Here is a 26,505-nt window from a genome sequence, read left to right as displayed (position 1 = left end):
TAACCATTTTTAAGTGTTTAGTTTAGTGGCATAAAGTACATTTACAATGTTATGTATTCATCAACACCATCCATTTCAAGACCCTTTTCCTTATCCCAAACTGAAACTCTGTACCCATTAAACATTAACTCCCCTTTCCTGCCCCTGTCCCCTGGTAATCACTATTCCACTTTCTGTCTCTGAATTTGACTATTCTAGGTACCTCATATAAATAGAATCAAATACTATTTACCCTTTTGCACTTTGCTTATTTTACTTCATATGATGTTTTCAAGGTTCATCCATATTATAGCATGTATCAAAATTTCAGTCATTTTTAAGGCTGAATAATATCCATTTTATGTAAATGCCACATTTTGTTTATTTATTCATCTTTTGGTGGTGGCCTGAACTCTTACCTCCTTCTTTGGGAAATAACCCTTCAATTTTCCTTTAAGAAATTTCCTTTTCTCATTGACTTATTGTGCTACTTAACAGATTATGTAGCTCATTATAGTTTATAAAGCACTAGACAATTTAATTCTTTCGACCCCACATAAAGTACAGAATCTTAAACCTTATCTGAAACTCTTCAGGCTTCTGTTTTCTGAATATGCAAACTATTTTAGCCAGGAAATTTCAGAATAGAAGTGTCAGTGTTTCTTCAGGAAAATAGCATAACATGGTACTTACAAACCATTTAAACGTTTGATAGCTTGGCCACTTCCTGGGTATTTGATTTTTCCACTAACCTAGGCTATAGACATAGTGTACACTCAGTCCTTACTATTTGAATGGAGGACAGCCTAACTCTGACTCCAGTTGACCTCAGCAAAAATTTGTCTCTGACACACGTCACCATAACCACATTAGGTTACTTAGCCTTTTTGATTTTACATTTTCTTATCTATAAAACATGAACAATAATAGCTAATATGTAAGGCCATCAATTAACTGAATGTTTACCATTTTAAAGTGGCTAGGCACTACTTTAAAATAACATCTGATTTTCCTCATTTCAGTGTTAAGGATCCTGAAGCTGGGCTGTTGGGGATAAAGAGTGGTTAAAGGACTTGTCACAAATTGTACAGCTGGAAAGTATGGAGTTAAGATTTGAACTCAGATCTGTCTGACTTCAAAGCCATTCTAAACTCCCCTATAATATTTTATTCTCATTATCCAACAGTGAATATATTAATTCTTGCTTAATGTCACATGATTCCCCTTCCCTAATTTTTATGATGAAACAGTTCACATTTATTGAACACCTTTTGTACCAGTCACTGTCTCTGATCCTATTTAATTCTCATCTCACCCTATAAGGAAGGTTATGTAATTCACTGAAGTATACATAGTGAGTGGTGGTGATGTTTGAACTGCCTCCCATGACCTTTTCCCCCTAGTAAGTTGGGGAACAAGCTAATTAGAATGGTGAGACTTGGAGGAAGCAACTGGAAAACCTAAAAACCCCAGGCAATAGTGCTGCATTTAATATAATTAAATGTGAGCAAGTAATAGGCCAGAGATGCTGTGGTAAGCAGTTATTCAGGGTTACAATGTTTTGTTTTAGGTGCTGTTACACTACCAGACTGTCAGTGAGCCTGCTGTTATTAAACGATTGATTAGTGTCTTGAACAAAAGCACGGGTGAGGTCACCAAGAAGAAGCCTAAGTAAGTGTTTTAATGCATAAATAATAAACACAAGCAATTTAAGCAAATTTCTTATAGTTTAATTTTTTGTGTGTAATATTTTTAGGGGTGGTAAGTGAACTCTCTTTTTACTTGTTCCAGAAATCATTTTTTTAAGGACTAGATTAAAACAGACGCAAAAATAAATATTTAAGCTCCTATATAGGTATGAATGCTAGATGTAATTTCTGTTCTGCATGGTGGTAATGGTGGGGTGTGATTGTAAATAAAATGGAAATATAAATTTATATGTATGTATCAAGCAATGTAAAAATAAAGGCATTTAAAAAAACACCAGTCCTACATTTTATTTTTATTTATTTATTTATTTTTAAATATATTTTATTGATTTTTTACAGAGAGGAAGGGAGAGGGATAGAGAGTTAGAAACATTGATGAGAGAGGAACATCGATCAGCTTCCTCCTGCACACCTCCTACTGGGGATGTGCCCGAAACCAAGGTACATGACCTTGACCGGAATTGAACCCGGGACCCTTGAGTCCGCAGGCTGACGCTCTATCCACTGAGCCAAACTGGCTAGGGCCAGTCCTACATTTTAAAAGATGAACTTGAATTATGCCTAGCCACTGGTTCCAAATTCCAGCTGAGTGATCTTAACTTTCTTGTCTTCTCCTTACAGGGAGTCATTCCCTATGCTACGAACACCCAGGGAGAAAGCGAACTACACACACTGTAGCTCCTAGTTTTTTCCACCTGGAAAGTATTTTCCTTCCGCTCAGTGTCCACCTGGAACCTTAGCGCAGCTCATCGCATCACGTTGGTCCCCTCTGCTTACTGTTAATATCTAGGCCTAGTGTGGACCATTCCCCTTGGGCTGGGACAAGGCTAGCACTTTCAAAGGAAGTGCTTCCTGAGAACTTAAGTTTCTTACCCTAAATCAACTAAAGGCTAACCACAGTTTGGCTTGGCTGCTTCAGCCTTGGGGTTTTCCTCCCTTCCTATCTATGGGGAATCCCACCCAAAATCCCCTTTTTTCTGTCCTTGGGTGTTCCTCCTCATCTGCACCTGTGAAAGAGGCCAAAGGTGGTTAGTGGGTTAATGGGTTGGCTGCAAGTGGAAGAGAGAATCTTCACGCTGCTCTAAACCATGCCTGTTTCTCCATTAGTTATAAAGGGCTTCTTATCTCTTAAAGATCCTTGTTTATTTTTAACCTCAGCCTTTAGCTTGTAGCATGAGTGACTGCCATGATGTGCTGAGAAATGTGCTAAGGACTAACATTTCTGGAGGACTGCTGTTTCATAGGCTCTGTCATGAATGCTTTCACATGTTTATATGCTCAGGAACCATATGAAGTAGGTACTATTATTTTCCCCATTTTTTAGATGAGGAAACTGAAACTTAGTTTGTATCACATGTTAAAGGTCACAGAACTAGCAAATAGCAGAGCCAGGATTCTAACACGGTAGGTTCACATAAGTCACATCCTTTTTGACAGGAGCCAGGTTCTTTGACCCAGACAAATGATTTGGAGAATTCTCAATCTGAAATTGTCTCATCAAATCTAATCCTGAATTCCCCATCCTGCTATAAGTCCTAGCTCAGTGATATTAGGTCTTAATATATTCTCATGTTAGTTTTCCCTGTCATCTTATTTATAATTTAGTCCTTTCCTCCTATTTTGCACCAGTGCTATTTGGCCTTTTTTTCCACTCAAGGCACTTTGTAGACTCGATTGCTTTGTATGGAATGGAATTGAACTTTCTAAAAACTAAGCGCAAATCGTAAGTTTATTGGATCTTCTCCTTCCTAAGGAATGAGACTTTGGCCTGAAATTGTCTAAAACCAATATTTGGAAATTTTGTAATACTATTAGCTTATTCTATCAGTCTGTCTCTGAACTAATTTTTCAGAAGATGAGTCTGTGATTGTTGTTCTCTTTCTAGAGCAGATCAAAATTAAAATAGAGAACAATGTCTAAATGTCCCCTGTTGGGTTCTGCTTCTTCTAGTAAATAAGGGTGTTGTGTCCATGCATTTTTTGGATTTTTGTTGATTGGCTTATCTGTGTGTACCTGCTTATAATCAGGCCCATGCCCCATCCCCTTCATTTCCTACAAACATCATATTGTGGAAAAATCTTATGTGATTATGTCCTGAACCTTTGTTAAAGAACCGATTTCTGTGTTCGCACTAGGAGATGACTCTCTCTAAAAAGATAACTTCAACACATAATTTATTAATTAGAATTTTACTAGGGAAGACATAGGGCATTGCATTCCTCTTGTAAAGTACAAGTGCCTCAATTTCTTGATTAGATAATTGAAACTCTCTTTCATTGAGGGAATGACAGGGAAGGCTTTGGTAGAGGGGGTTTGAGCATACTTTACGTTATAGCGTCCTCCCAGGGATAGCTTGAAGATTGGTAAAATATAAGAGAGAGAGAGAGAGAGAGAGAGAAAGATGAACTAATATTTCTTAAAATATATGTATAGTCTAGCCGGCATGGCTCAGTGGTTGAGTGTTGACCTATGAATTAGGAGGTCACGGTTCAATTCCCTGTCAGGGCACATGCCTGGGTTGCAGGCTTCATCCCCAGTGTGGGGTGTGCAGGAGGCAGCCGATCAATGACTCTCTCTCATCATTGATGCTACTCTTGCTTTCTCCCTCTCCCTTCCTCTCTGAAATCAATGAAAATATTTAAAATATGTATATATACGTGTGTATATATATATATATGAACTAATCTAGAATTTCTGCTGTGATTTTTTTTCAACCTAGAAAAATTCAAAGGACACATTTTCATTTTAAGAAAAATTTATTTTCTTTTTAAGTTTTTGAAAGACTAAGTTGATTTGTTGATTGAGTGTGAAATATTTATTTTTCAGGTTGTTTATTACATTTATTCACCTCTATTGAATATTCATTTTTTCCTTTTTTTTCTTGATAGATTGTTGACTAAAGGTCAGAATGCGTTGGTAGAGCTACAGACACAAAGACCAGTGGCTCTTGAGCTATACAAAGACTTTAAGGAACTGGGGAGGTTCATGCTACGCTACAGTGGTTCTACAGTAGCTGCTGGTGTAGTCACTGAGGTATTGTAAAGTGACCGGTTATGTGTCCATGGTTATGATGTCTTTTTCTACTTTTTAAGGGTGACTAATGAGATTTTATGGCTTAAGGGAAACACAGTTATGGTATTATAAAAATGTTTAAATTTATATTAAAAATTAAAAAAAAAATGGGAAGAAATGTTTGGTCTTGGAATTTCCTACAGTGATACTTCCAAACCATGTTCTCCATCAGTAACATTGCTCAAAATTAAAAGAAATCCATTGAAAAGTCTGTAAGTATGCAATCCAAATTGTGAGAATACAGACTTTGAAAGTCAAATAAGTTGGGGCCAGTAATTTCATTTAATAGAAGAGCCCACATTAACATTTTTTCTTTATATGACTGGCTTTCAGGACATTTGAAATGATTCATTCAAAAAGTTCAGTTAACATATTAGTAATGTTTCTGAAGCAGACCTGTTATATAATGTGAGGTGCAGCTGAGTTATGGAGAAAATAGCCAGAAATGAACCAGAAAATTTCAGTAATTTAAATTTTCTTCTCAGTATCATGATCAATATAAGTCTTATGAATATTATATTTTAAGGTGGGAATTTACTCATTTATATAATTATTTTCTGCATGAAACTTTTCAAGTCATTTAATTGTATGTATACTTTGAACAGAGGGCTTTAGGTTGTAGCAAAATCCAGTTATACGTGCGTCATATAAAAGACTCTGGAGTTAAACTGCCCAAGTGTATGTTGCTGCTCCGCTGATTCCTAGCAGCATAAGCACAACATTTCTCCCTGGATTTATTCTTCTATAACAGTGGTCGGCAAACCGCGGCTCACGAGCCACATGCGGCTCTTTGGCCCCTTGAGTGTGGCTCTTCCACAAAATACCATGGCCTGGGCGAGTCTCTTTTGAAGAAGTGGCGTTAGAAGTTTAAGTTTAAAAAATTTGGCTCTCAAAAGAAATTTCAATCGTTGTACTGTTGATATTTGGCTCTGTTGACTAATGAGTTTGCCAACCACTGTTCTATAAAGATGGGTAATGGGCTCTGCCTCCCGGAGCTGTGGATGTGAAATGAAATGATTAGTGGAAAGACTTGGCACAGTAATTGACACACATAAACCATTCCATAAATGCTGTCTCATATCATTGTCATTAACATCACATCTAATCTGCCAAAGCACTCTTATAAAAGCTCATTCTAAAAATAAGATGCAGTCCCTTGTGGGAAATAATGGAGTGATTATAGTTAATCTCAGAAATATATGACTAGGGAAGGGAACAGTGGCAGGAAAAAGAAAAAAGATTCATCTTGATAAAATGATTTCACTGCCATTTGCCTGTTGTTTGTTCTTTGAATATGATTGATTGAATTTTAGCAAATATGTTTTTCTCCTTTGCAGATAAAAGAATGATGGGTCAGAACTTCTTCAGTGTTTCCAAATGCAAGGACATAACTAAGCTATGTTTTTAAAGAATCCAGTTATTCAATTAAAGGAACAATGTGCAATTGGTATTTTTTTTAATGAGAGAGAAAATTAAAGCTATAATCAGCAGCAAAGAAGTATTGATTATCACTCCTGCAAAAATTTCAACTTGCCAAACCATCTTTCCCTTTGAAATGTTAGTAAATGGATTTACTTTGCTAAGATTTATGGAAACTATCTAAAATACGTATTAGAAGAATTGAATCATCATGAAATGAACTCAACTTCCAGCCAAACTACGGAATGTTTACAGTTTCCTTTTGGATTTCAACTCTACTGCATACATTTTGGAAAAATAACTAAATTGGGTGGTTGAGGTAGTTAATATTTGACCAGTGCAAATTTTTTTGTTAACTCTAAGGAAAGATTTACTGAAGGTTATAATCATAAAGGTATTTTGTGTTGATCATAAGAATGTTCTTCCTCCAACAAGTAAACTTTTGAAAGATTAGGTTGGAATTAGTGGAAACTCTTCCTTATTTAAGGTGTAAAGCCAACTAATAAAATGTCTTAGTTTGAGCATAACAGCAAAATGTGTTTTGTTTCTTAAATGTATATGAGATTCTTTACCACTATCACTAAATATGACTTTGGGGTTGAATGGGATATTTTTTTTTCTTTTCCTTTTTAAAAAAATATGTTTTTATTGATTTTAGAGAGAGAGAGCAAGGCAGAGGGGGAGTGAGAGAGAAACATCAATGTGAGAGGGGAACGTCGATCTGCTGCCTCCTGCACCCACCCTACCCTGGGTCAAGCCTGCAACCTGGGCATGTGCCCTGACTGGGAATCGAACCAGCAACTCTTTGGTACATAGGACAGTGCTCAACTAACTGAGCCACACTGGCCAGGGTTTATGGGATCTTTTTCACTTATGAGTTTCCCAACTCTTGCTCATGAATTCTTGCTTTTTATCTTACTAGCAGATCAAATTAATCTCATCCATTTTTTAACCATAACTTAACTTTATTTTTTTCATTCTCATTTTTAGAACTACATACGTGATAATTTTATCTTTATCTAGCATGCCTTATAGACTGTAAGTCCCTGTAAGAATCATGTTTTTATTTTATTTTTATTTTAAATATATTTTATTGATTTCAGAGAGGAAGGGAGAGGGAGAGAAAGATAGAAACATCAATGATGAGAGAGAATCATTGGTCGGCTGCCTCCTGCACACCCCACACCTGGGATCGAGCCCACAGCCCAGGCATGTGCCCTGATCAGAATCAAATTGTGACCTCCTGGTTCATAAGCCAACAAGAGTCAAGGTTTTCTTAAAGTGTCAACAACAAACTCCAAGGCATATTTACATAGTAAGTGTCATTGGGCTGCCTCCTGGGTACGGGTTGCTTTTGGGTAGATTTCATCTGCAGCTGAGCCTGGAATTCTGATTTGATGGACCACATAACTTTTTAAAGTTGGGGAACGGTGTGATCAGGCTTACCATCTACAACAGCAATTTTTTCTTCTTAATTGAAAAATATCATTCATGATAAAGTACACAGAGCATAAATGTGCTGCTTGGTGAGTTATCACCAGGTGAACACACCCGTATAATAAATACATTTCTTTATTAAGAAGTATTTGTGTACTTGTCACTTTAGAGTGAACTTGCTAAGGCAAGAAAGTGTTTTATTTATTTATTATATTTAGCGGGAATTTAATAGTTGCACCTGACAGAAACCTAATTTCAAGTGACTTAAGCAAAAAAGAAAGTACCATTAGCCCTGGCTTTGACTCAGTCTTGATGGAGCAGCTCACAATGTCTGCAAGGACTCATCTGTACTCTGCTTTCTTTAGGGTTGGTTTGCCCTCAGACTCCACCAGACCCCCTGGGATTCTACATATAGATCCTCAGACCCTCATTCAGGGCAAGGGCAGGCTAAGAGAACATGTCTTTTTCCAGAAGCCCTAGAAACATGCCATCATTGACTATAACTGAATTTCATTATTTCCTTGGGGCAATCTTGGGGTTGGATGTGAAATGAATACCACTCAAAATACATAGGCTTGCTTGCTGCAGCAACAGAGACCACACACCTTGGTACTTCTTAGTAAGAAGGTGTTGGGAGCGGGGGAGAGCTTAAAGAATTTGAGCGTGATTAGGTAATTTTGAGGAGGGCTCAAGTGAGCGAGGGTTTCTTCTTGATTAGGTGCTGTCAGAAAGTGGGAGGAATTTTGCAATTGGGTATCAATTTTTATCTAGCACAGAAATGGAACAAGGTAAAGCAGCAGCAGTTGCACAGGTTAGCCACAAGAGGGGGTTGCCCAGTCATATTTGTGGTTTGCACAGTGACTTTTGGTCATTCTCACTTCAAGTTCCTTATCTGACATAGGAGATCTGGGAGCTATTCATGTTCAGAGGAGAACACCATGGCCTCGCTGCAAGTGCCAGGCCAGCTTTTAGTTCCCAGATGCTCCTTTTTCTCTCTCACATTGAAACCCCTGAAATGTGCAGAAGTAAATTAATAGTATAAAACAAAATAATGAAATGAAATTATATCTCAAATATGGGGACATAAAGTATGGAAGAGTAAGCATTATGCTTAGATTTTCTCTTAAAAGGATAGACTCACACTGCAAAGCTAGTTATACGCTATTTACCAAAGATACACCTAAAATAAGAGATTACAAGAAAAAGAGGCACAAATGTATCAGAGAAGTAAAAGTTACTACCAGGCGGTGGGTGTCTACCATGTGCCAGGCAATTTTCACACAGCATTTCAGTTAATATGACATTTTTATAATTATATGAGGCAGGCATTATTAACCTCAATCTTTAGATAAGACTGAAGTTGAATGAAAACAAATCAATTACAGAGCCATGATATGAATTTGTATTGAAGCCTGACTGGAAGGCATGTCCATTACACTGCATTGTCTCTCTAGAAGCCAGGAATAACATTAATACTGGACTAAGAATTTAAAGCAAGCAAACAAAAAGCCCTAACTGTGATAAAGAGATCCATTTCATATCGATAAGAGGCACAACCATGGGTACAAAAATGAAACTTAAGTACCAAATAGCATCAAAATGCATAATGAAAAGTTACTAGAAATAAAAAATTAAAAGATATAAATAAAATTATCAAGAGATTCTCAACAGCCCTGCCTCATAGATCATGGAAACAGAAGGTCATAAATGACTTGAGTAACATAATAAAGTAGAAAGATTGAGCATATAGTAAAAAAGAATGCAGGTATAAACCAGGTTTCCTTCAAGACTGATAATGAGGTAAATACTACTCTTGGAGAGTTATGTTTTCAAGGCAACTCAATGGATCAGACCATGGGTATGGCGTTACCTTTCAGCTTTAGAATGTCTTAAATAGGTTAAGCTCCCTTTCCCGTATTACTGATATTGGAATTATTGATTACATAGTATAAAATAGCTGAGTGAAATAATTAAATCCTTAATATTTAAATAAAATGTGGAAATGTGAATAAGCAAGAATAGACTATATAAATGACCTGACAAATTTAGAGTCAACCAAATATAACTCTTAAAAATGAAAAATATAATTGAAATGAAAAACTGGTACTAGTATTTAGATAAACAGATTAGGTACCACTAAAAAAGGAATTAGTGACACCAAATATATAATATATATGTACAAAGATATAATGTAAGGTACTAACTACACAAACACATATGTATATATGTGTATTATATAAAGTGGAATCAGAGTATAGCCTTAAATATTATTATCAACATATATTAAATAAATTAAACATTTAACTAAACAAAACCTAGAAAAGATACAAAACAACTATCCTCCTGGAGGTGGTGTGTGTGTGTCCAGAGCTTATTTTTTTCTGTTGGGTTATTCATTTCTCTTACCATTTTGTAGAAATTGTTACAGACACCATGGATAGGTGTCTGTAACAATTCCTTTTAATGTTTTTATTTTATTTTATTTTTGTATTGTTTAAAGTATTACAAATAGTAGAACACATGTCTCCTTTTTCCCCTATTGACTTTCCCCCGGCCTCGCCCACCCACCTGGCATATACCCTCCCCGCCCTCCCCCCCAGTGTCTGTGTCCATTGGTTATGCTTATATGCATGCATACAAGTCATTTGGTTGATCTCTTACCCACCACCCCACTCCTCCCCTGCCTGCTTAAAGTCACTAATCATCCGAAAGATGCAAATCAAAATGACAATGAGGTGCCATCTCACACCTGTCAGAATGGCTATCATCAACAAATCAACAAACAAGTGCTGGAGAGGATGCTGAGAAAAAGGAACCCTCATGCACCGCTGGTGGGAATGCAGACTAGTGCAGCCACTGTGGAGAACAGTATGGCGTTTCCTCAAAAAACTAAAAATGGAACTCCCATTTGACCCAGTAATCCCACTCCTAGGAATATATCCCAAGAAAACAGAAACAAATAAGAAAGGATATATGAACCCCTATGTTCATAGCAGCACAATTCACCATAGCTAAGATTTGGAAACAGCCTAAGAGCCCATCAGCAGATGAGTGGATTAAAAACTGTGGTACATCTACACAATGGAATACTACGCTGCTGTAAAAAGAAGGAATTCTTATCATTTGCAACAGCATGGATGGAACTGGAGAGCATTATGCTAAGTGAAATAAGCCAGTCAGAGAAAGATAAACATCACATGATCTCACTCTTGTGGAATATAATGAACATCATAAACTGATGAACAAAAATAGATAAAAAGACAAAGAAGCATCGAACAGGAATTTTTTGTATGTTATATGTTATATCTCAGACAGAGTTTTGGTTTGTATCTTCATCTCTATGGCCACCCGGAATATGGGCACTGCCTCTGCAGCCCTGGTGTCAGGATGGAGAGGGAGTGTAGAGAGAAGGCATCCAGGGTACAGAAGCCAGCCGATGAGCAATTGAAAAGAGAATCTGTCCTTTTTTTTTTTTTTGATAGGTATTCTTTTTTATTTGTTTATTATTTATTTTATTTTTCTCTCACCATTTATCCCCTTAGCCCTCTTCCACCCCACCCCCACAATTACCTCACTGTTGTTCATGTCCATGAGTTCTTTCTTTTTTTCTCTTTTTTTCTCAGTCCCTCCATGCCTCCTGCCCCCTACTGCCCTACCCCCACCCTTACCAGAGATGTCTGCCTGCTCTCAGTCCACCTCTGCAGGGTGAGGGCAGAGATGCAGTGAGGAAACAAGCACATGGTTTAGTGACAAAGATTAAAGTTCATTCTTTACCAACTTTGTATTCAGTCTTGGACACATTAACCTTTCTGAAGCTCAGTTTCTTCTACAAAGTTGGGGAGGTAATGACATTCACTTTATAGAAGGTTGCTGTGTGGAATAAATGAGTAAATTCTTGTGAAGGACTTGCTTCAGGGCCTGGCACTCCGTCAACGTTTGAGCCATGTATAGCTTATAGCGTGAGCCCAATACTATGTGATACACACAGACGCCTTTTGAGAATTTTAAAGGACCATGAACACATAAGCTGATATTAGTTTAACACTGTTATCCACTTCTCACAATGTACTGGAAGTCTGTGAAGTATTTGACAACTCTCTTCACTCAGCATCTGGAGACTGGAATACTGTCTGAGAGTGGCAGGTCACCTCCCCTTTCACTGATTGGCAGATGAAGACCTGGCTGGACAGGAGGAGGAGACTAACTCAGCAGTGGGGGAAAGCGGTGGGATAACCTGGCTAAACAACTGTCAAGGGGAAAGGCAGGACTTTTCTCACTATGGCTGGAACAAAGACACTTCTGATGCTGGAAAACTTCATAGGTGGAAAATTTTTACCTTGTAACTCCTATATAGATTCTTACGATCCATCTACAGGGGAGGTGTACTGCAGAGTACCAAACAGTGGAAAAGAAGAGGTGAGTGTGTTCACTTAGGAGACTGAAATGGTCTGAATAGGTCGGTGAATTATGTGTAAATTCATTTCTAGAAGCAAAAGACTGAAATGGTCTTAATATGTCAGTGAATTGTGTATAACTAATTTTCTAGAAGCAACGGGGAGGATGTGGGGGTTGGGAAAAGGTTAAACTTTGACAGAAGACAGATTTTAGTTCTAGAAAGATTTACTTTGTAACTGGACATGTATGGTACATGGAGCAAATCTCAGGTTAATTATATGTTAGAAGCAAATCATTAATCTAGGCCACCTAAGACACAGACACAAGTCTCAGGCATTCCTTAATAGGGGCCTAGTAAAAAGTATTGTTCGAAAGAATTGTCAGCATTATGTGCTCCCTTTCTCTACCAAGTGTTGCTTAAACTTGCCAGTATATCCATGGCTTTCTAAAAGAATGTGTTACTTTACTAAAACACAAAATTAGAAAACCCAGGCATTTATTTTAGACCAGGGGCCCAGTGCACGAATTCATGCACCTTGAAAGGAACTGTGGGCCGCGAGGCTGCGGTAGGCATGGGGGCGGGTCTCGGCCCATCCTCTGCGCCCCCGCCCAGCCCCTCCCACCGCGGCCCCTGGTCCCCTGTCTGCCAGCAGCCCCGCTCCTGCCACCACAGCTCCCACGCCCTGATGGTGCCAGCCCTGCTCACTCCCACTGATGGCATGGAGCAAATGGGGCCTGCGCCAGCAGTGAGTGCAAGCGGGGCTGGCGCCATCAGCGCGTGAGAGTGGTGGCTGCTGTCCTGATCGCCCCTCATGAACAGGGGGAGGTGGAGAAGCCCTCAGGGGTTTTCAGGGCCGGCAGCTGCCACTCGCACCCACTGATGGCGCCGAGTGATTGAGACCAGAGCCAGGCACCAGCAGCGGGTGCAAGTGGCGGCTCCGGCGCCGGCCGTGGGTGTGAGCAGGGCTGGCACTGGCAGTGGGTGCGAGTGGCATCTCTGGCACCGGCCGTGGGTGCGAGCGGGGCTGGCGCCACCAGCAGGTGCGAGCACCGCGTGGGACCGTGACACGCAGGAGCAAAGAATTTTCAGTAACCACCAGAGGCTTGCCCTGATGACAGCGACCGGCACCCCACCATGGTCTGGCACCGCCGCTCACCTGCTCCACCATCCTGCAGCAGCCAATGCCCACCATGTTCCGCACATGCCCCCTGATGGTCAGCGCACGTCATAGCGACCGGTTGTTCGGTTGCTTGGTTGTTCTGGGTGCTGTGCCGTTCTGTCTATTTGCATATTAGCCTTTTATTAGATGGGATTATCCTCTAATACTTACTTCTTCAAAATATCTAGTGAAATAAAACTGACCATTTCAATGGGGAAATTAAAAATCAAATTTCCATCTTTTTAGAGTTAAATTTAACAGCATCCAGCTTCGTGTTACACACATTAAAATTTTTAGTGATGTAGAATTAATTTTATTGGAAGAATTTTATAAAACATTTGAAGTATATTTCATCAGTTATTGCACTGAGAATGTAAATATATCTGGGGTGATAAATGTGGCTGATGTATGTATACTCATCTAATGCCTAATGGACTCTAAATTATTTATTTTTATTTTATTTATTTCCATCACCATTTATCCCCAAAAACTTTATTTTTTAAAGTACAGAGAACTAGATTATTTAAAGGTAACTGTAACCTTAATATATAGTATTATATGCAAGGTTTTTGGAAGAACTATTATTTTTCTATTGTTAATATATTTTAAATCTGTCTTGCATTAAAAAGAACCTTATCTTGTGGGTTAAAGTTTGAAAATATTGGCTAATATTGGTTAAACTGTACCCACACTTTTGTTTGCTTCTAATGACCTTGGATAGATGTGGGAAATTCATCCTTGTTTTCTCCAATCCTCCTCATCTTAGCGTGTTTTCCAAAGGGAAGTTAAAAATAAAAAAATATGATAAATTCAGTTGAAATATTTTTTGCAGCTAATGCTCATGCATTTTCAAGTTATGGCTACACCCACTAGTAGAGGATTAAATATTTCGGAGTTCCTAGCAATCTACCATGCAAATATTCTATTTGATCCCATAAATCCTTTTCCCCCCGCTGGTTTGAACTATATGGTCACCATGCAAACGACATGCCCAACGTCTCCAAAAGTCACTCACAGAAAGTGCAGCTGGTGCTGCTCACAGTGGTTCCCATTTATTCAGTTTTTGAGATATACTTTGCATCCACCAAGCCCCTGAGTATAAATTGTCCCCAATAGGAGTCATAACCTACAAATGGGACTCTGTCATCATCCTTATTTTACAGAGCACAGTATGCTAACGCTCATCTCTGCTGCTTGGGCTCAGACAGTGGTCTCTCTCTCTCTGCCTTATAGCATTGCAGACAGAAGCACAGACTGGAGCCTGACAGCCTGGCTTGGAAGATGAGCTGCACCACTTAGTACCTATGGTCTTGAGCTTGAGTTGAACCTCCTTTTGCCTCCGTCTCCTTATCTATGAATGGGGAAAATCATGTCTACTTCACAGTGGTGTTCTGAGAATTAAACAGACTAACTTATGTAAAACCCTTAGTGTCTGGCATCTGTTAAAGCTTTCTAAGTATTAGCTTTTGCTAATATTGTATATAGTAGATGAATATGCATTCTGTAGTAAATGGACACAGGACATGTGGCATTAAACAATTTAGAAGACATTACTGAAATTGAGTTTTCTGCTTCTCAAAAAGATTAGAGTTTTATATTGACAACTATAGGAAGATTAGAATTTTACATTACTGTAGAAATGAACTCTCCTCTTGTTGCCTTGGCAACAGGGTGTCCATGAGCCTGCATCTGTGGTGGAGATCCCTAAGGCCCACATGTCTTCCTTCATCCTGTCTGCAGGTCCATATTAGAGACTCAGTTTTTGAGGTGAAACCATCATCTTTCCAGACATTTCTAATTAAGGCGAGAATCATTTTTTACCTTACCTCAGCTCATCTGAAAGTGACTTCGTTCGCACAGAGAAAACAGGAGAGAAGTGAGATCAGGCTTTCGGTAAGAGGGCCTAAGTGCCGGTGGTGGAATTGTTAGGTCACATGATACAAGAAATAAGCTGTGGCATCGGGAAGCCTGTGAAGAGAATTCTGGGGCTGAGCCTGTGGGCCCAATGGCGGGGAAGGCGATGATTATAAATGTTCGTCATGCACGTGAGAGAGGAGAGGGCAACACAATCTATGAATTTTCTTAGACATCGCCTAAGAGAGGAGAAAGGCAGCAGGTGGTCTGAAAATTTATTCTGCCTTGCACATACTTTCCCATACACTATTTCCTTTTGGATTTAGCTCTAAAACTGGGTCCCCAAGCTCTCTGTTCAATTACAGATACCCTTCTCTCCAAAAGAGGCCTCTTGCACTGGGCAGAGATAGACAGGGAGCAAGGAGCACGGGTGGTTGTTATGCATAGCAGGCCGGCTCGTGGTCTTGGCAGCCACAAAGATCTGGGTTTGAATCCTGACTGCCAATTATTGGCTGTGTGACCTATGGCAAGTTCCTTGAGCTCTCTGTGTTTCAGTGTTTTTCATCTAAATGGGCAAAGCAATACTCATGTTACAGAATTTTAAAAGGGGTTAAATGAAATAATTTGTGTAATATCACTTAGCAGATTTCCTTATATATAAAAATCCTATATAATAAAGAGCTAATATGCTAATGGTCATCACGCCATCATGCCGTAACGACCAATCAGCAGGAGGCTGCATGTGCGGCAGGTGCATGCGGGTGGGCGGGGACTTGATGCTGTGTCCTTCTGGACAAAGCCACAGTGGCAACCTGAGGCCCAGGCAAGTTGCGGATGGCGGCTACCGCTGCCCAGGGCCAGCCTGAGGCCCAGGCAAGTTGCGGATGGTGGCTGCCGCTGCCCAGGGCCCAAGGCTCAGGCAATGAGGGCTGGGCCGAGGCTCAGGCAATGAGGGCTGGGCCGAGGCTCAGGCAAACCGCAGTGGCTGCGAGGGCCGAGCCCCAGGCAGCAGCAGAGGCGTGATGGGGGCGTCGCCTTCCCTTGATCGGCGGTGGGGAGCAGGCCTAAGCCATCAGTAGGACATCCCCTGAGGGCTTCTGGACTGTGAGAAGGGGGCAGGCCAGGCTGAGGGACCCCCCAACCAGTGCACGAATTTTTGTGCACGGGGCCTCTAGTTAGTCAATAAATGACCAAAATGACTGGTCATTCCAAATGGGATGACAGTGATTTCAAACAAAATTATCATATATGTCTGAGCTGGATTAAGAGTTTAGAGATTCTATGGATCTCAACTAAGTTTCCCCTCTCATATGATATTTTAAAAGTCTATATTTTGAAATGACTGAAAATGTGCATCTGTTAAAATTAAAATTGCTTCTTTCTAATTATCTGATTGCCACATTCTGGATACCGTGCTCGAAATGGAGCATTTTTTTCTTTGTTTTTGTGGTGCCCCTGCTTTGCTGGTCACATCAGCAACACCTTGTGGGTAAATCAGTGCTGGGAATATGCGGAATTAGGCAGGAAATAATCTTGGCTTGTATGGATTCTGGATTCCTGCGATCCCTGCGAGCAGCAACAGTCGTAAGGGGTAAGACAACCCTCTTCCGTTTGCTCCTCAAAGGTAGAGGCTGCGGTGGAGGCTGCCAGAGCCGCCTTCCCCGGCTGGTCGGCCAGGAGCCCGCAGGAGCGCTCGCAGGTGCTGCACCGCCTGGCGGACCTTCTGGAACAGTCCCTGGAGGAGCTGGCTCAGGCCGAATCCAAGGACCAAGGTGAGCGCGGGCGCATCCGCAGGGCTGTCTCTGCCGGCCTTCTGTCTACGAGAGCCGGGGGTTGAGTGCACCTGTCGCTTACTAAATGCTTTATGGAAAGTGCAACCCGTTACTCAGAGGCTGGACAACGATTCTTCCTCAACTGTAATCGCTGGAACTGGGCACTCCCTTCGTGTTCCCCCTCCTGGGACCACCAGGCCGCAGGCACCCAGGCTTCTCCTGGCGGAGGAAGAGGGGGAAGCAAAACCACCCAAGGCCTCTGAGGGCGGAGGCGCCTCATTCTCATGGCCAAAGCAAGTCCCCGCTGAACCCAAGTTCAAGGGGCAGGGAAATAAATACACTCTGTTTGCTGGAAGGAACTGCAAACATGCATGTCAAAGGGCATGGAGCTGGGGAGGGAGGAAGAACTAGGGTTGATCACGTGATCTTCCATCAATTCTAAGAGGCGAATTAGAAAGCAAAGGTAATCTGAAGAGCAGTTCACAGTCAAGTTACTTAGAAAGCGATCTGAGACACCACTGTTCTACGTCCCACACAATTGTCACAATTTTTTACCTGCTTCCCAGAAGTCAGGGTCATGGAGTAGTAAATGCCTGTAGGTCTTTGCAGTAATATCTATTAGGAAAGACAATTGCTTAAAACGATGTGCGTGCTGTAAACCAGCCTGCGGTTAGGCAGCAGCCTGACTCCAAGTCCTTAGGAAGAAAATGGTTCCTGCTGGAGCTCCTGGACCCGCAGCGTCCCCGCATCTCTAAGGGCAACTAAGGAACACTCCAGGCAAGCTTAGGTTTCTGGTTTGTTCAACCAGGAGCTAGGATGCGCGTGGGGCACGTGATGGGCGATCAAGTGCCACACAGCTGCAGCGCCAGGGGTTTCCTTCCGTAGTTCTGCCACGTGCCCATCTTAATGACCCCTCCCTGTGTCGGGGGGACATTTAATATACATCACGTGTTTATCAAAGTGGTTTTTGTGATGTGCAAATAGCAGCTATCTTTACACCCACGATTCCAACTCCCTCTTTGTGACATGTACAAAGCTTGCGATTTTGAAGGAGTTGGTGTGGGTGAAGTGTTAGCATCTGGCAGATTTATGATGACAGCTCTGAATTGTGCAGTCCACAAAGCAAAGATCATTTGACTCAATTTGCCTCCCCCCACCTCACCCTATAACCTCATATCTCATTATTTCACGGTTTTATTAAACCATGACCAACGCTTTGTATAGTCAGCGAATGTCTGTCCCAGGCTAGGAGGAACGGAGGCACCTGCAAGGTGAGCGGGGTATGTGTGTGATACTGTCTCCACTGTCCATGGTGAAACACACCAACTGTGCTTTCTGTTGTTGACTTTTTCACAGGGAAAACCATAACCCTGGCAAGAACCATGGACATTCCCCGGTCTGTACAGAACTTCCGGTTCTTTGCCTCCTCCATCCTGCACCACACGTCCGAGTGCACCCAGATGGACCACATGGGCTGTCTGCACTACACCGTGCGGGCCCCGGTGGGGATCGGTAGGTGCCGTTCCAGGAAAGCCTGGGCCGTGATTGCACAGAGAGCAGCTCAGTCAGTTCTGTAGAATTGATCTAAAGGGACAGATTAAGGCAAAGGAAAGACTTCTTCTACTGTGACTAAAATACAATTTTGGCCTTAAAAATCGATTTCTCATTTATTTTCTTTGTGTGAAATTCTCTACTTATTCCTGGCAGATTGTTCTTGGGAAATCACAGGTAAAAGAACGATGCTGAAAGGAAATTCACGAAGGAGGATCTTTTTCCCTCTTGTAACAAAAAAAAGTCTATTTCCAGGAAGTAGATTAGGAGCACGGCTTCTGGATGTGTGTGAGGCAAGTTACATAACATTTGTGTGCTGCACTATTCTTATCTGAAAAACTGAAAGAATAGTTTGATTTTTGTCTTTATATATTTTATATGAATTAAATAAATTAGTAAGTGTAGAACAGTCAGAACAGTGCCAGGTACATGGTAAATAAGCTTTGGCTGAATTATCTACTTTCCTCATTCATTTCTTTGCTTCCTGCCTTTTGAAGACCTCTAAATATCTGCAATGACTGAAAATTTCCACTAGATGTCACTATTTCCTCTCAGAAAACCCCCACTGTTCATATTTTACCAGTTATGTTTTATGACAGGATAAAAGAATATGTTAAAAGGAAAGAAAATGGGACATCTTACCAATTTGATTATTTTAAACCTTTGGAAATGGTATTTTCAAGGCATTATGAAAAATTCAGACATCCTCCTAAGAAGTATGCTAATACATTATGCTGCAAAAATATTATCTCCTAAAGCAAAGAGTTTTTAATGGGAAATGTAATAACATAAACTATGTTTATATACTTTTATAGCACAGACTTGAAAACAGATTATAAATTAAGTGACTTCGTTTTTATTTTTGCTTGTTTCATGGTTGGGAGGCTGGGCAGTTTCATACTATCACATGAAGATACATTTTAGTTGTTGGTTCTGTTACTTAAAGAGAAAACCCATCTGATCAGGATACAGGTGAGAACTTAGAGAAACTTTTTTAATGCAAAAATCCTCTGGCCCATCTAAGATGGATTTCACAGCCTCAGAACCTATTGGCTCTTATTTTATACATAATTCTAAAAAGCTTGAATTTTATGTCTCCATCCAATAAACTCTGAAGAAATGGTAGCTGGACAGTTTAATGATGAGGAGGGAGAGATTTAGACACATGTAAAGATGATCATAAATCTCAAAACTCATCACATTATGGAACTGTTTAGCCCCCAAATTTATACAACTGTTGCTCATTAATATAATTATTGAGTTCTCAAGAAAAGACTGAACTGTATTGATTTATAGTTTTACAAGGCACAGTTGTTGGTAATACATTTTAGAATGCTTTCCCTGAAGTTGGCTACAGATAAGCTAAGTTGGGGGTTTTAGGAGCTTAGGTTCCATGCAGCGTGAAGGAGAACCCTGTAGGGCTGGTCTGCTCCGAGGGGCATGTCATTTTGGCACTGCTTCTGCTCTCGGTTAGCTGGTCTGATCAGTCCCTGGAACTTGCCACTCTACTTGCTGACCTGGAAGATTGCTCCGGCGATTGCTACGGGCAACACTGTGATCGCCAAGCCCAGCGAGCTGACTTCAGTGACTGCGTGGATGATGTGCAAACTCCTGGAGAAAGCAGGTAATTAGGTGTTAGAGTTTGAGGGAGGATTTGCTTGGGGGCTGCACATTGTGTAGGCTTTAGCCCCCTTAGGGTCACTGACATTTGAAAAGTTATTTTGGATAGAAACCTACTAAACAGCAAATCAGATTCCACTGACATCTTTGGTTTTTGTCTCCCTGTTCCTTTTCTGAGAAATTCCCTTCATCCGTGGGGCTTGCTCACAGGGCTTCCTCTATTCAACCCTAGAACATGCCACTGCAGGACAGTTCCTCCCTGGAGGCTCAGCTGGCAGCAAAGGACACACGATAGGAAGACAAGGACAGGCTTAAAGAGCCCCAACGAGCCAGATACCAGCCTGCTCTAGGGGCTGTCCTTGATAAGTCAACTTAAATCTGATGTTGGAACCACGAGTTAATCTTGATGAAAATAAGAGTACTACTGGTACTTCTCTGGTTTATATAGCTATAGAATACCTGCTAGAAACAGCCCATTTTCAAGAGATTTGAAATACATCCCTCTGTTTCCCCTGCATTTGGAATCACTACTCAGGTGCTGATAGAACCTGGCTTCGTGTCCTCTTTTTGCTAATATTGCAATGACCACACTCAGGGTGGGTTTCTGGTTCAGTTTTGGGGTGTTCAGCCTGGCACTGCACCAGGGTTGGAAGGTAGCACTCAGGAGAGCCTGTCTTGCACCCCATGAGAAGGCCGCTCGCTGTCAGGTCCCTCAGCTCGTGTTTCCATGGCCTGGGTAGGAATGATGGGTGAGTGGCAGGGAGGGGGTTGTCTTTCTGGCTCTCTTGGTCTCTGCTGTGCATGCTTCCTTCAAGAAGGAGTGCAAGCGTCCCCCCCATGACCCACGTGGTTCAGGGTTCAGGTTCAGGGTTCAGGTTCTGGAGGAGGCCGCACACAAATGAAAGAGACAAGACAAGAAAATACTAATTTGGGAATTGGGGGCCAGGCGGAAGCCCAAGAGAGGACTCCGCCTTGCTCTGACCTTGCGATCCCTTTTATTCAGGTTTTGGGATACACCCATAGCCCTTAGGCAGGCAATTCCAGTAATAGCTCGATGATAGCCCATCAGCAAGGATTTATATAAGATTAAAAGGTGGAGTTGCTTCAGCTCCCTTTGTCTCCATGAGACAGTGGGTATATGGCTCTGACCCTTGGCCAGCCTTCCGGACTCCTTGTCCACCCCTTTCTGCTAGTGAAGGCAATGGGCAGCTTCCAACAGAGGAGGTACTACTGGGCACACCTGTGTCCACTGAGTGCATGTTTGGAAAGAGCCCATCTCTCTTTTCTAGATGTCTTTTCTGTCGAAGCAAAAACGTACACATTGCTCCCAGGAAAGTTGAGTCAGTTCTTTAAGATTTAGAGGGCAGGCTAAACCATGCCTGTTTAGGGAAGAGCACTGGGCCTAGGACCTTGTTCAGCTGCCCGTTCCCCTTGTATCCTACCGAGGCATGAGGCCTCCCAGCCTAGGTCTTTGGGATCACGTCTGTGGATGCCCTAGGCCTCTGGAGGGGGTATGATGTGAATGTGCCTGACTCTCTTACACAGGGATCAGGTCCTAATCCCCTTCTTTACAAAATAGAGTCCACCTTCTCATGCCCCCACCCCCATCCAAATATCAGATAAATATCCACATGCCCGATGTTTGATGGTGATGCAGGGCCTCCTCTTGCCAATGATGGTGTTACAGAAAACCGAAGAAGAACAAAGCAATACTTAGAGAGATGGAGTTACATTTATTACGCGTGGGTCCAGAGGAGAATGTCTCTCAAATTCTGGGCCCCAACATGCAGGAATTTTCCCTATTTATATGTTTTTACCTTCTTTGTCTCCCAAATATGGGGTGTTTCTGGCCCCTTTTGCAAGTTCTTAAAGAGCCCGTATGTGCTGGGGCCTTGAGACCTCAACCAGAGGCCTGGCCTGGCACCAGCACTGATAACCTTGTCTGGGGAAGGTTTAATGGCCTCTCTGAAGTGGGAGTAGTCTTAGCAAGCAAGAATTTACAGAAGCCAAATAGCAGGGCTAAAATTTCAAACAGCAGTATTTATATAAGACGGATGCTTCATTCCCCACTGGTTTTATGTACATGAGTCAAATCATTGACTCTTAGTCATTGTAGTTATATTTAGCCCTGAGGACTATAATCTTAATTTTCTGCCTAATAAAGTTAGTGGGCCTGCTTATAAGATAAGGGCCGAGAATTAGGGCCAGGAGTAATCTTTAGAGAGTCCGAAGAGTCCTGGACTCTCAATTTTTCCTAGGCTGTTTTAAGCCAGGTGTGATGAAGCCACGTTGGGATTCCGTTGACCTTGACTGCCGTGGAGGTGGTTCTTTCCAGGTAGGAGTCAGTCCTTGGATGGCAAATTTCTTTACCCAAATAGTCACCAGGGTGGAAGGGATGAACCGGATCAGAAGTTGGTACAGGCAGAGCATCTCAGATGTGCTTCTGGATTGCTTCCTGGGTAGACTGTAAAGCCTGTAAGAACTTGAATAAAGACTGGTTATGGATTTTAGCTTTTCTAGATTGGGTAGGTCAGGATCTGGAAGAGTCACTAGAATCTATAGAGGCCCTACTGGTTTTAGGGCAGCCTCCTGGGCAGCTTCATCTGTGGCCCAGTTTCCTCTTGCTTCTGTGGAGAACCCTTACCTTGTTGTAAATGCGTACCTGCTATCAGTATAAATTGTTACTGATTTTTCTTTTGTCTACCAGAGAGCCTAAAACTGGGTGACTCAAGTGTTTGACATCCAGTGCTCTAGTGTGTTCTGGAGTAAAACCTCGACCTCATGTGGGGCAGTTAGGATTAGTTACTGCCCTAGGGTTAACTTATTTGCTTTTTCAATAAGCATAGCTGTGGCTGCTACCACCCAGAGGCAAGTAGGTCACCCAAATGCAAAGGGGTCAAGTTTTTTGGACAAATAGGCTACCAGCCTTTTCTAGGGGCTGGGACTTTGGTGAGTACCTCTTTGCCTATGCCCCTTGTCTCACATACGTAGAGGTGGAAAGACTTAGTTACATCTTGTAGCACTAGTTGGCTCATCGTCCCTGCTCTCCTCATGTCTGTCTAACTGCCTAATATATTACCTCAAGGATCCTGGCTCTGAATTCTTTTAGGGAAAATGGATGTTGAATTTCTTCTGTAGCTGCTTCGTGCTGAAGAGGGACGGAGTTTTCTCTCAGAGCCAAGAGATCCTTGCTATCTGTCACAAGGACGATGAGGCCTGGGCCCAGAAGGAGGTGGGCTTGTGACCTAGCAAAGACAAACTGTAACAAATGGTCCAGTGGAAGGGAAAGAAAACATTTCAGTTTTAATGACCTCTATTGAAATAGAATTTTTCTCCTCAAAATTACCTCTATGTTTATCAAAAGAGCCAGTTAAAGACTAATTTACCTATTGTATTTAATTTGGCCTGATTGTTTGCATAAACACAACAAGAATGGTAACTGACTACCTTTGCCAGAATTTCATGATTGAATCATATTGTGCCCTGTAGGGCCAGGAAGCCAAGCCAATCAGCTGCCATCAGGCCTGCCTGTAGTATCTGCTGAGTTAGGTGAATCCATCACCTGCAGCGACTCCACCTGGGCCCACGCCCTCGGTTTTAAGGCCCATCTCAGTAGCCCTCCTACTCATCACAGCCTAGAGTGTGTGGGGTTCCGCAGGGACGCAGAGTCGTCCTTATTGCTCCCCTTCTACTCTGACAAACCGCCAGTGATGGTAGGGCCTGGGCCTGATGCTCCAGCAACAGCCATTTTCAGGTCTCCCAAGCAGGATACCAGGCTTTTCCTTGGCACTCTTACTGGCTTCAAGTCTTCAGAGTTCAGACAGGGCTCTTTAAAACATGACACTCCAGTCAAAGTTTCTGGTCAATAAAACCACTATTAGAAACCAGTCTTATTGAATTTATGCAAAGAAATGTATTGCCATTATTTATTAAGCATTGCCAAATTTCAGAGTAATTATATAAGGAGAAAAATATACTGACCTGCTTTAAGATCTTCTGATTTTCCTTGTCAGTCCTTTCTATGGATTCTTCAGAGTAATATAACTGTCTTCAAATGACAAGGAGAAATTCAAAATGTGTCTGTATTCAAGTAGACAATTATAGCTGTCCTTGTAGTAGGGTTCCCCCCACTTAACTTGTCCTTAAAATGTCATATGGTCTCTGGGTGGGGGGGGTGACATGCCCTCTCAGAAAGGACTAAGGGAGCTTTATTGCTTTACAGGGTCTCACATGTCACAGGACCTCACGGGGTCTGTAATTCCTGTAACAAAGGGCTGGTACTTATCACTTCCCTCTGTTCCAAATAGGCCTTCCCCAGTTTCCTAAAGTTGAAGTTTGTGCCACACCTGACATGGGCATGGTCACACAGGCCTGTAAGACAGTATACAGGCTGTCAACTGTCTTTCAATAGAGACCAAAACCAGATGGGTATTTTCCTTGTCCATTTGGGTACCTGCCCTTTTGGCAACTGCATTCAAATCTGTAAGGTTAATGCAATATTATTAACACAATGAAGTACAATATTGGTACTGTGGCCACCTTAGGTAGCCAAATCTTCTGCTACCATATATGACACATGGTAGGGCTATACAAATATCTTAGGGAGGTGACTAAAGTCTATTCTTGACCTTCCCACAGAAAGCAAAATTATCCTTGTCTTTCTGGAGCCATGTCCATGAAGACGCAGGCATCATCTAAATCTATTATACAGTTTTCTGCAGGCCACTGTCAGGGCTGTGCATGGTGGCCAGTTCTTCTTTCTAGGCACAAACACACCCTATCTAATTTCCCTAAAATTTATTCTGGCATGGGAGAAAGTTGTTTTGCTGTAAACAGGCAGCTTAACCCCTACATAACTGGGCTTGGACATCTGCCTAGAAAGCCATAATGTATGAGTTTAACATGTGGCCTTAGGTCCTTCCAACCCAACAGTGTCTCTGCCATCCCTCCATCAGACTCCTCATCTCTTGGAGAATCTCAAAGTCCTGAAGGCTCCCCGGTCCAGGGAGAGTGCCTTTCCTTTGCTCTTTGACTTTAAGCTGCCAGTCCAAAACAGCCAGAGTTGCAGTTAGAAATAGCTTTGCATATTGCAAAGAGCTTCTGTGGCAGTGGCTTGGGTTTTAGGTCCCTTGTCTTCCTGCCAGTCCCCTTTGTGGCAGAGCAGTGACCAGGCCTCTCCCAAGGGAGTGGACTGGAAGGGGATCTCAGCCCCTCCTCTTCCAGCAGCAACAGGTACTGAACCCTTTCAGTACATTTGCAAACAGGGAGCTTTCACTAGCTCTATCTGCTGCTTTTACAGATCCCAGGCCTGCTACTCTATTCCTGGGGCTGCAGGAAGGCCAGTAGCAGTCACTGGCTCTGGTTTAACTGCTGCAGCCAGCAAGCCAAAGGCCTAAGTCTTGTATTGCTTGTTGTAAAACACTCATTACTCACTGGGCGGCAGTGGGGTAGCTCTAGTGTCAGGTAAATGTCTGCTGTCCTCTGCTTTTCTCGCTGCTGCGGCTTCTTCTAGGGCCACTGCAGGCAGCTCGGGCATCCAGCCCCACTTCTTTCACCTGGCTCTCAGGGGCTGAGTCTGCCTAGCAACCAGTTTTAAATCACCAGGACAGCTGCGGACTTCAGTTCCATTTCTCCTTCGCTTGGCTCTTGGTGGTTTAGTTTTTTTAATGTATTAATTATGCTTGCAGAAAACTTGCGACCTTGAATCTAGTGAAGTTGTGATAAGACACCTGGACCAGACCCCTACGCCAGCAGAGTGGTCTGCAGCCAGTAAAAATCAACAAAAACCTATCTCTCCCTGCTTCATAATTAACTTCTGACCCCCCCCCCCCGCCCCTTTTTTCTGCATTAACCATTTACTCTGTCCTGAAACAAGGCAAATGGTCTGAGATCCTGTATATTTAGGCTTTTTACATTTAAGGATACTTTTTTCTTTCTGTAACCGTTGTTTTCCCTAATAGATTTTCCCTTTTTATTCTAAGCCCATAGAGGATCTTAAATCCTCCTCCTTTATCATTCTTGATTTCTCTGACCATCCCCTCCCCACCCCGTCCCGTCCCATCCCGTCCCATCCCCAGTCCAGTTGCTTGTCTCTTTTTCCAATTGTGAGTCTGAGGAAGACAATTCCTACAGAGGGGAGAAATAGAAACAGTGGGAGTTTCAGAGAAAACTACAGACTACCGCTGTAGCAGTCCTCCCTTTCGAAGACTGAGGTCCGACCTGTGGGAAAAAATGACTCTTAGCCTGGAAAGATAGGGAGGAGGAAGATAAGGGTGTGTAGGGAGATTTCTTGCAAACTGAAAGCCTGGATGGCCTCCTGAAAGAAAAGATCTTTAATCCAGTTACAGATGCTATTAGAATCAGGATGAGAGAGGATTATGTCCCCTATGAGGATCCTAATAACTGAAAACAGCAAGTCAAACAAATGTTGGACTATGATGCCACAGGCAGGGACAGGGCCTGTAAAGAGATAAGAAAGTCATAAATAAAAGTTCTTTGTTCTTCGAAATGTCACAAATTTATACCTTTAAATTAACC

At 41.9% G+C, this 26,505-nt stretch overlaps 2 protein-coding genes across 6 annotated transcripts in view; both read left to right on the top strand.

Moving 5' to 3' along the window:
- The window catches only part of HBS1L (HBS1 like translational GTPase), a 75,312-nt gene extending 68,606 nt beyond the window's left edge, over positions 1-6,706 (top strand). For all 3 annotated transcript variants that reach the window (XM_080666427.1, XM_080666428.1, XM_080666430.1), the window contains 3 exons: positions 1,550-1,650; positions 4,577-4,721; positions 6,098-6,706. In XM_080666427.1, the coding sequence (XP_080522553.1) occupies positions 1,550-1,650; positions 4,577-4,721; positions 6,098-6,109 (258 nt within the window). In that variant the 3' untranslated portion in view covers positions 6,110-6,706. The remainder of the gene's footprint in view (positions 1-1,549; positions 1,651-4,576; positions 4,722-6,097) is intronic.
- A 5,106-nt stretch (positions 6,707-11,812) lies between these two features.
- The window catches only part of ALDH8A1 (aldehyde dehydrogenase 8 family member A1), a 28,741-nt gene continuing 14,048 nt past the window's right edge, over positions 11,813-26,505 (top strand). Inside the window, exons 1-5 of one of the 3 annotated variants that reach the window (XM_080664580.1) lie at positions 11,859-12,032; positions 14,912-15,064; positions 16,650-16,797; positions 18,154-18,309; positions 19,823-19,972. In XM_080664580.1, the coding sequence (XP_080520706.1) occupies positions 11,895-12,032; positions 14,912-15,064; positions 16,650-16,797; positions 18,154-18,309; positions 19,823-19,972 (745 nt within the window). In that variant the 5' untranslated portion in view covers positions 11,859-11,894. Of the gene's footprint in view, positions 12,033-12,766; positions 13,227-14,911; positions 15,065-16,649; positions 16,798-18,153; positions 18,310-19,822; positions 19,973-26,505 lie in introns of those variants that run through there. The other 2 variants (XM_080664581.1, XM_080664582.1) reach the window with 2 other exon arrangements.

Source organism: Plecotus auritus (assembly GCF_963455305.1).
Source record: "Plecotus auritus genome assembly, chromosome: 4".
Taxonomy (NCBI): Eukaryota; Metazoa; Chordata; class Mammalia; order Chiroptera; family Vespertilionidae; genus Plecotus; species Plecotus auritus.
The sequence above is the reverse complement of the archived record's forward strand: the minus strand, read 5'-3'. Positions and strand labels throughout refer to the sequence as shown.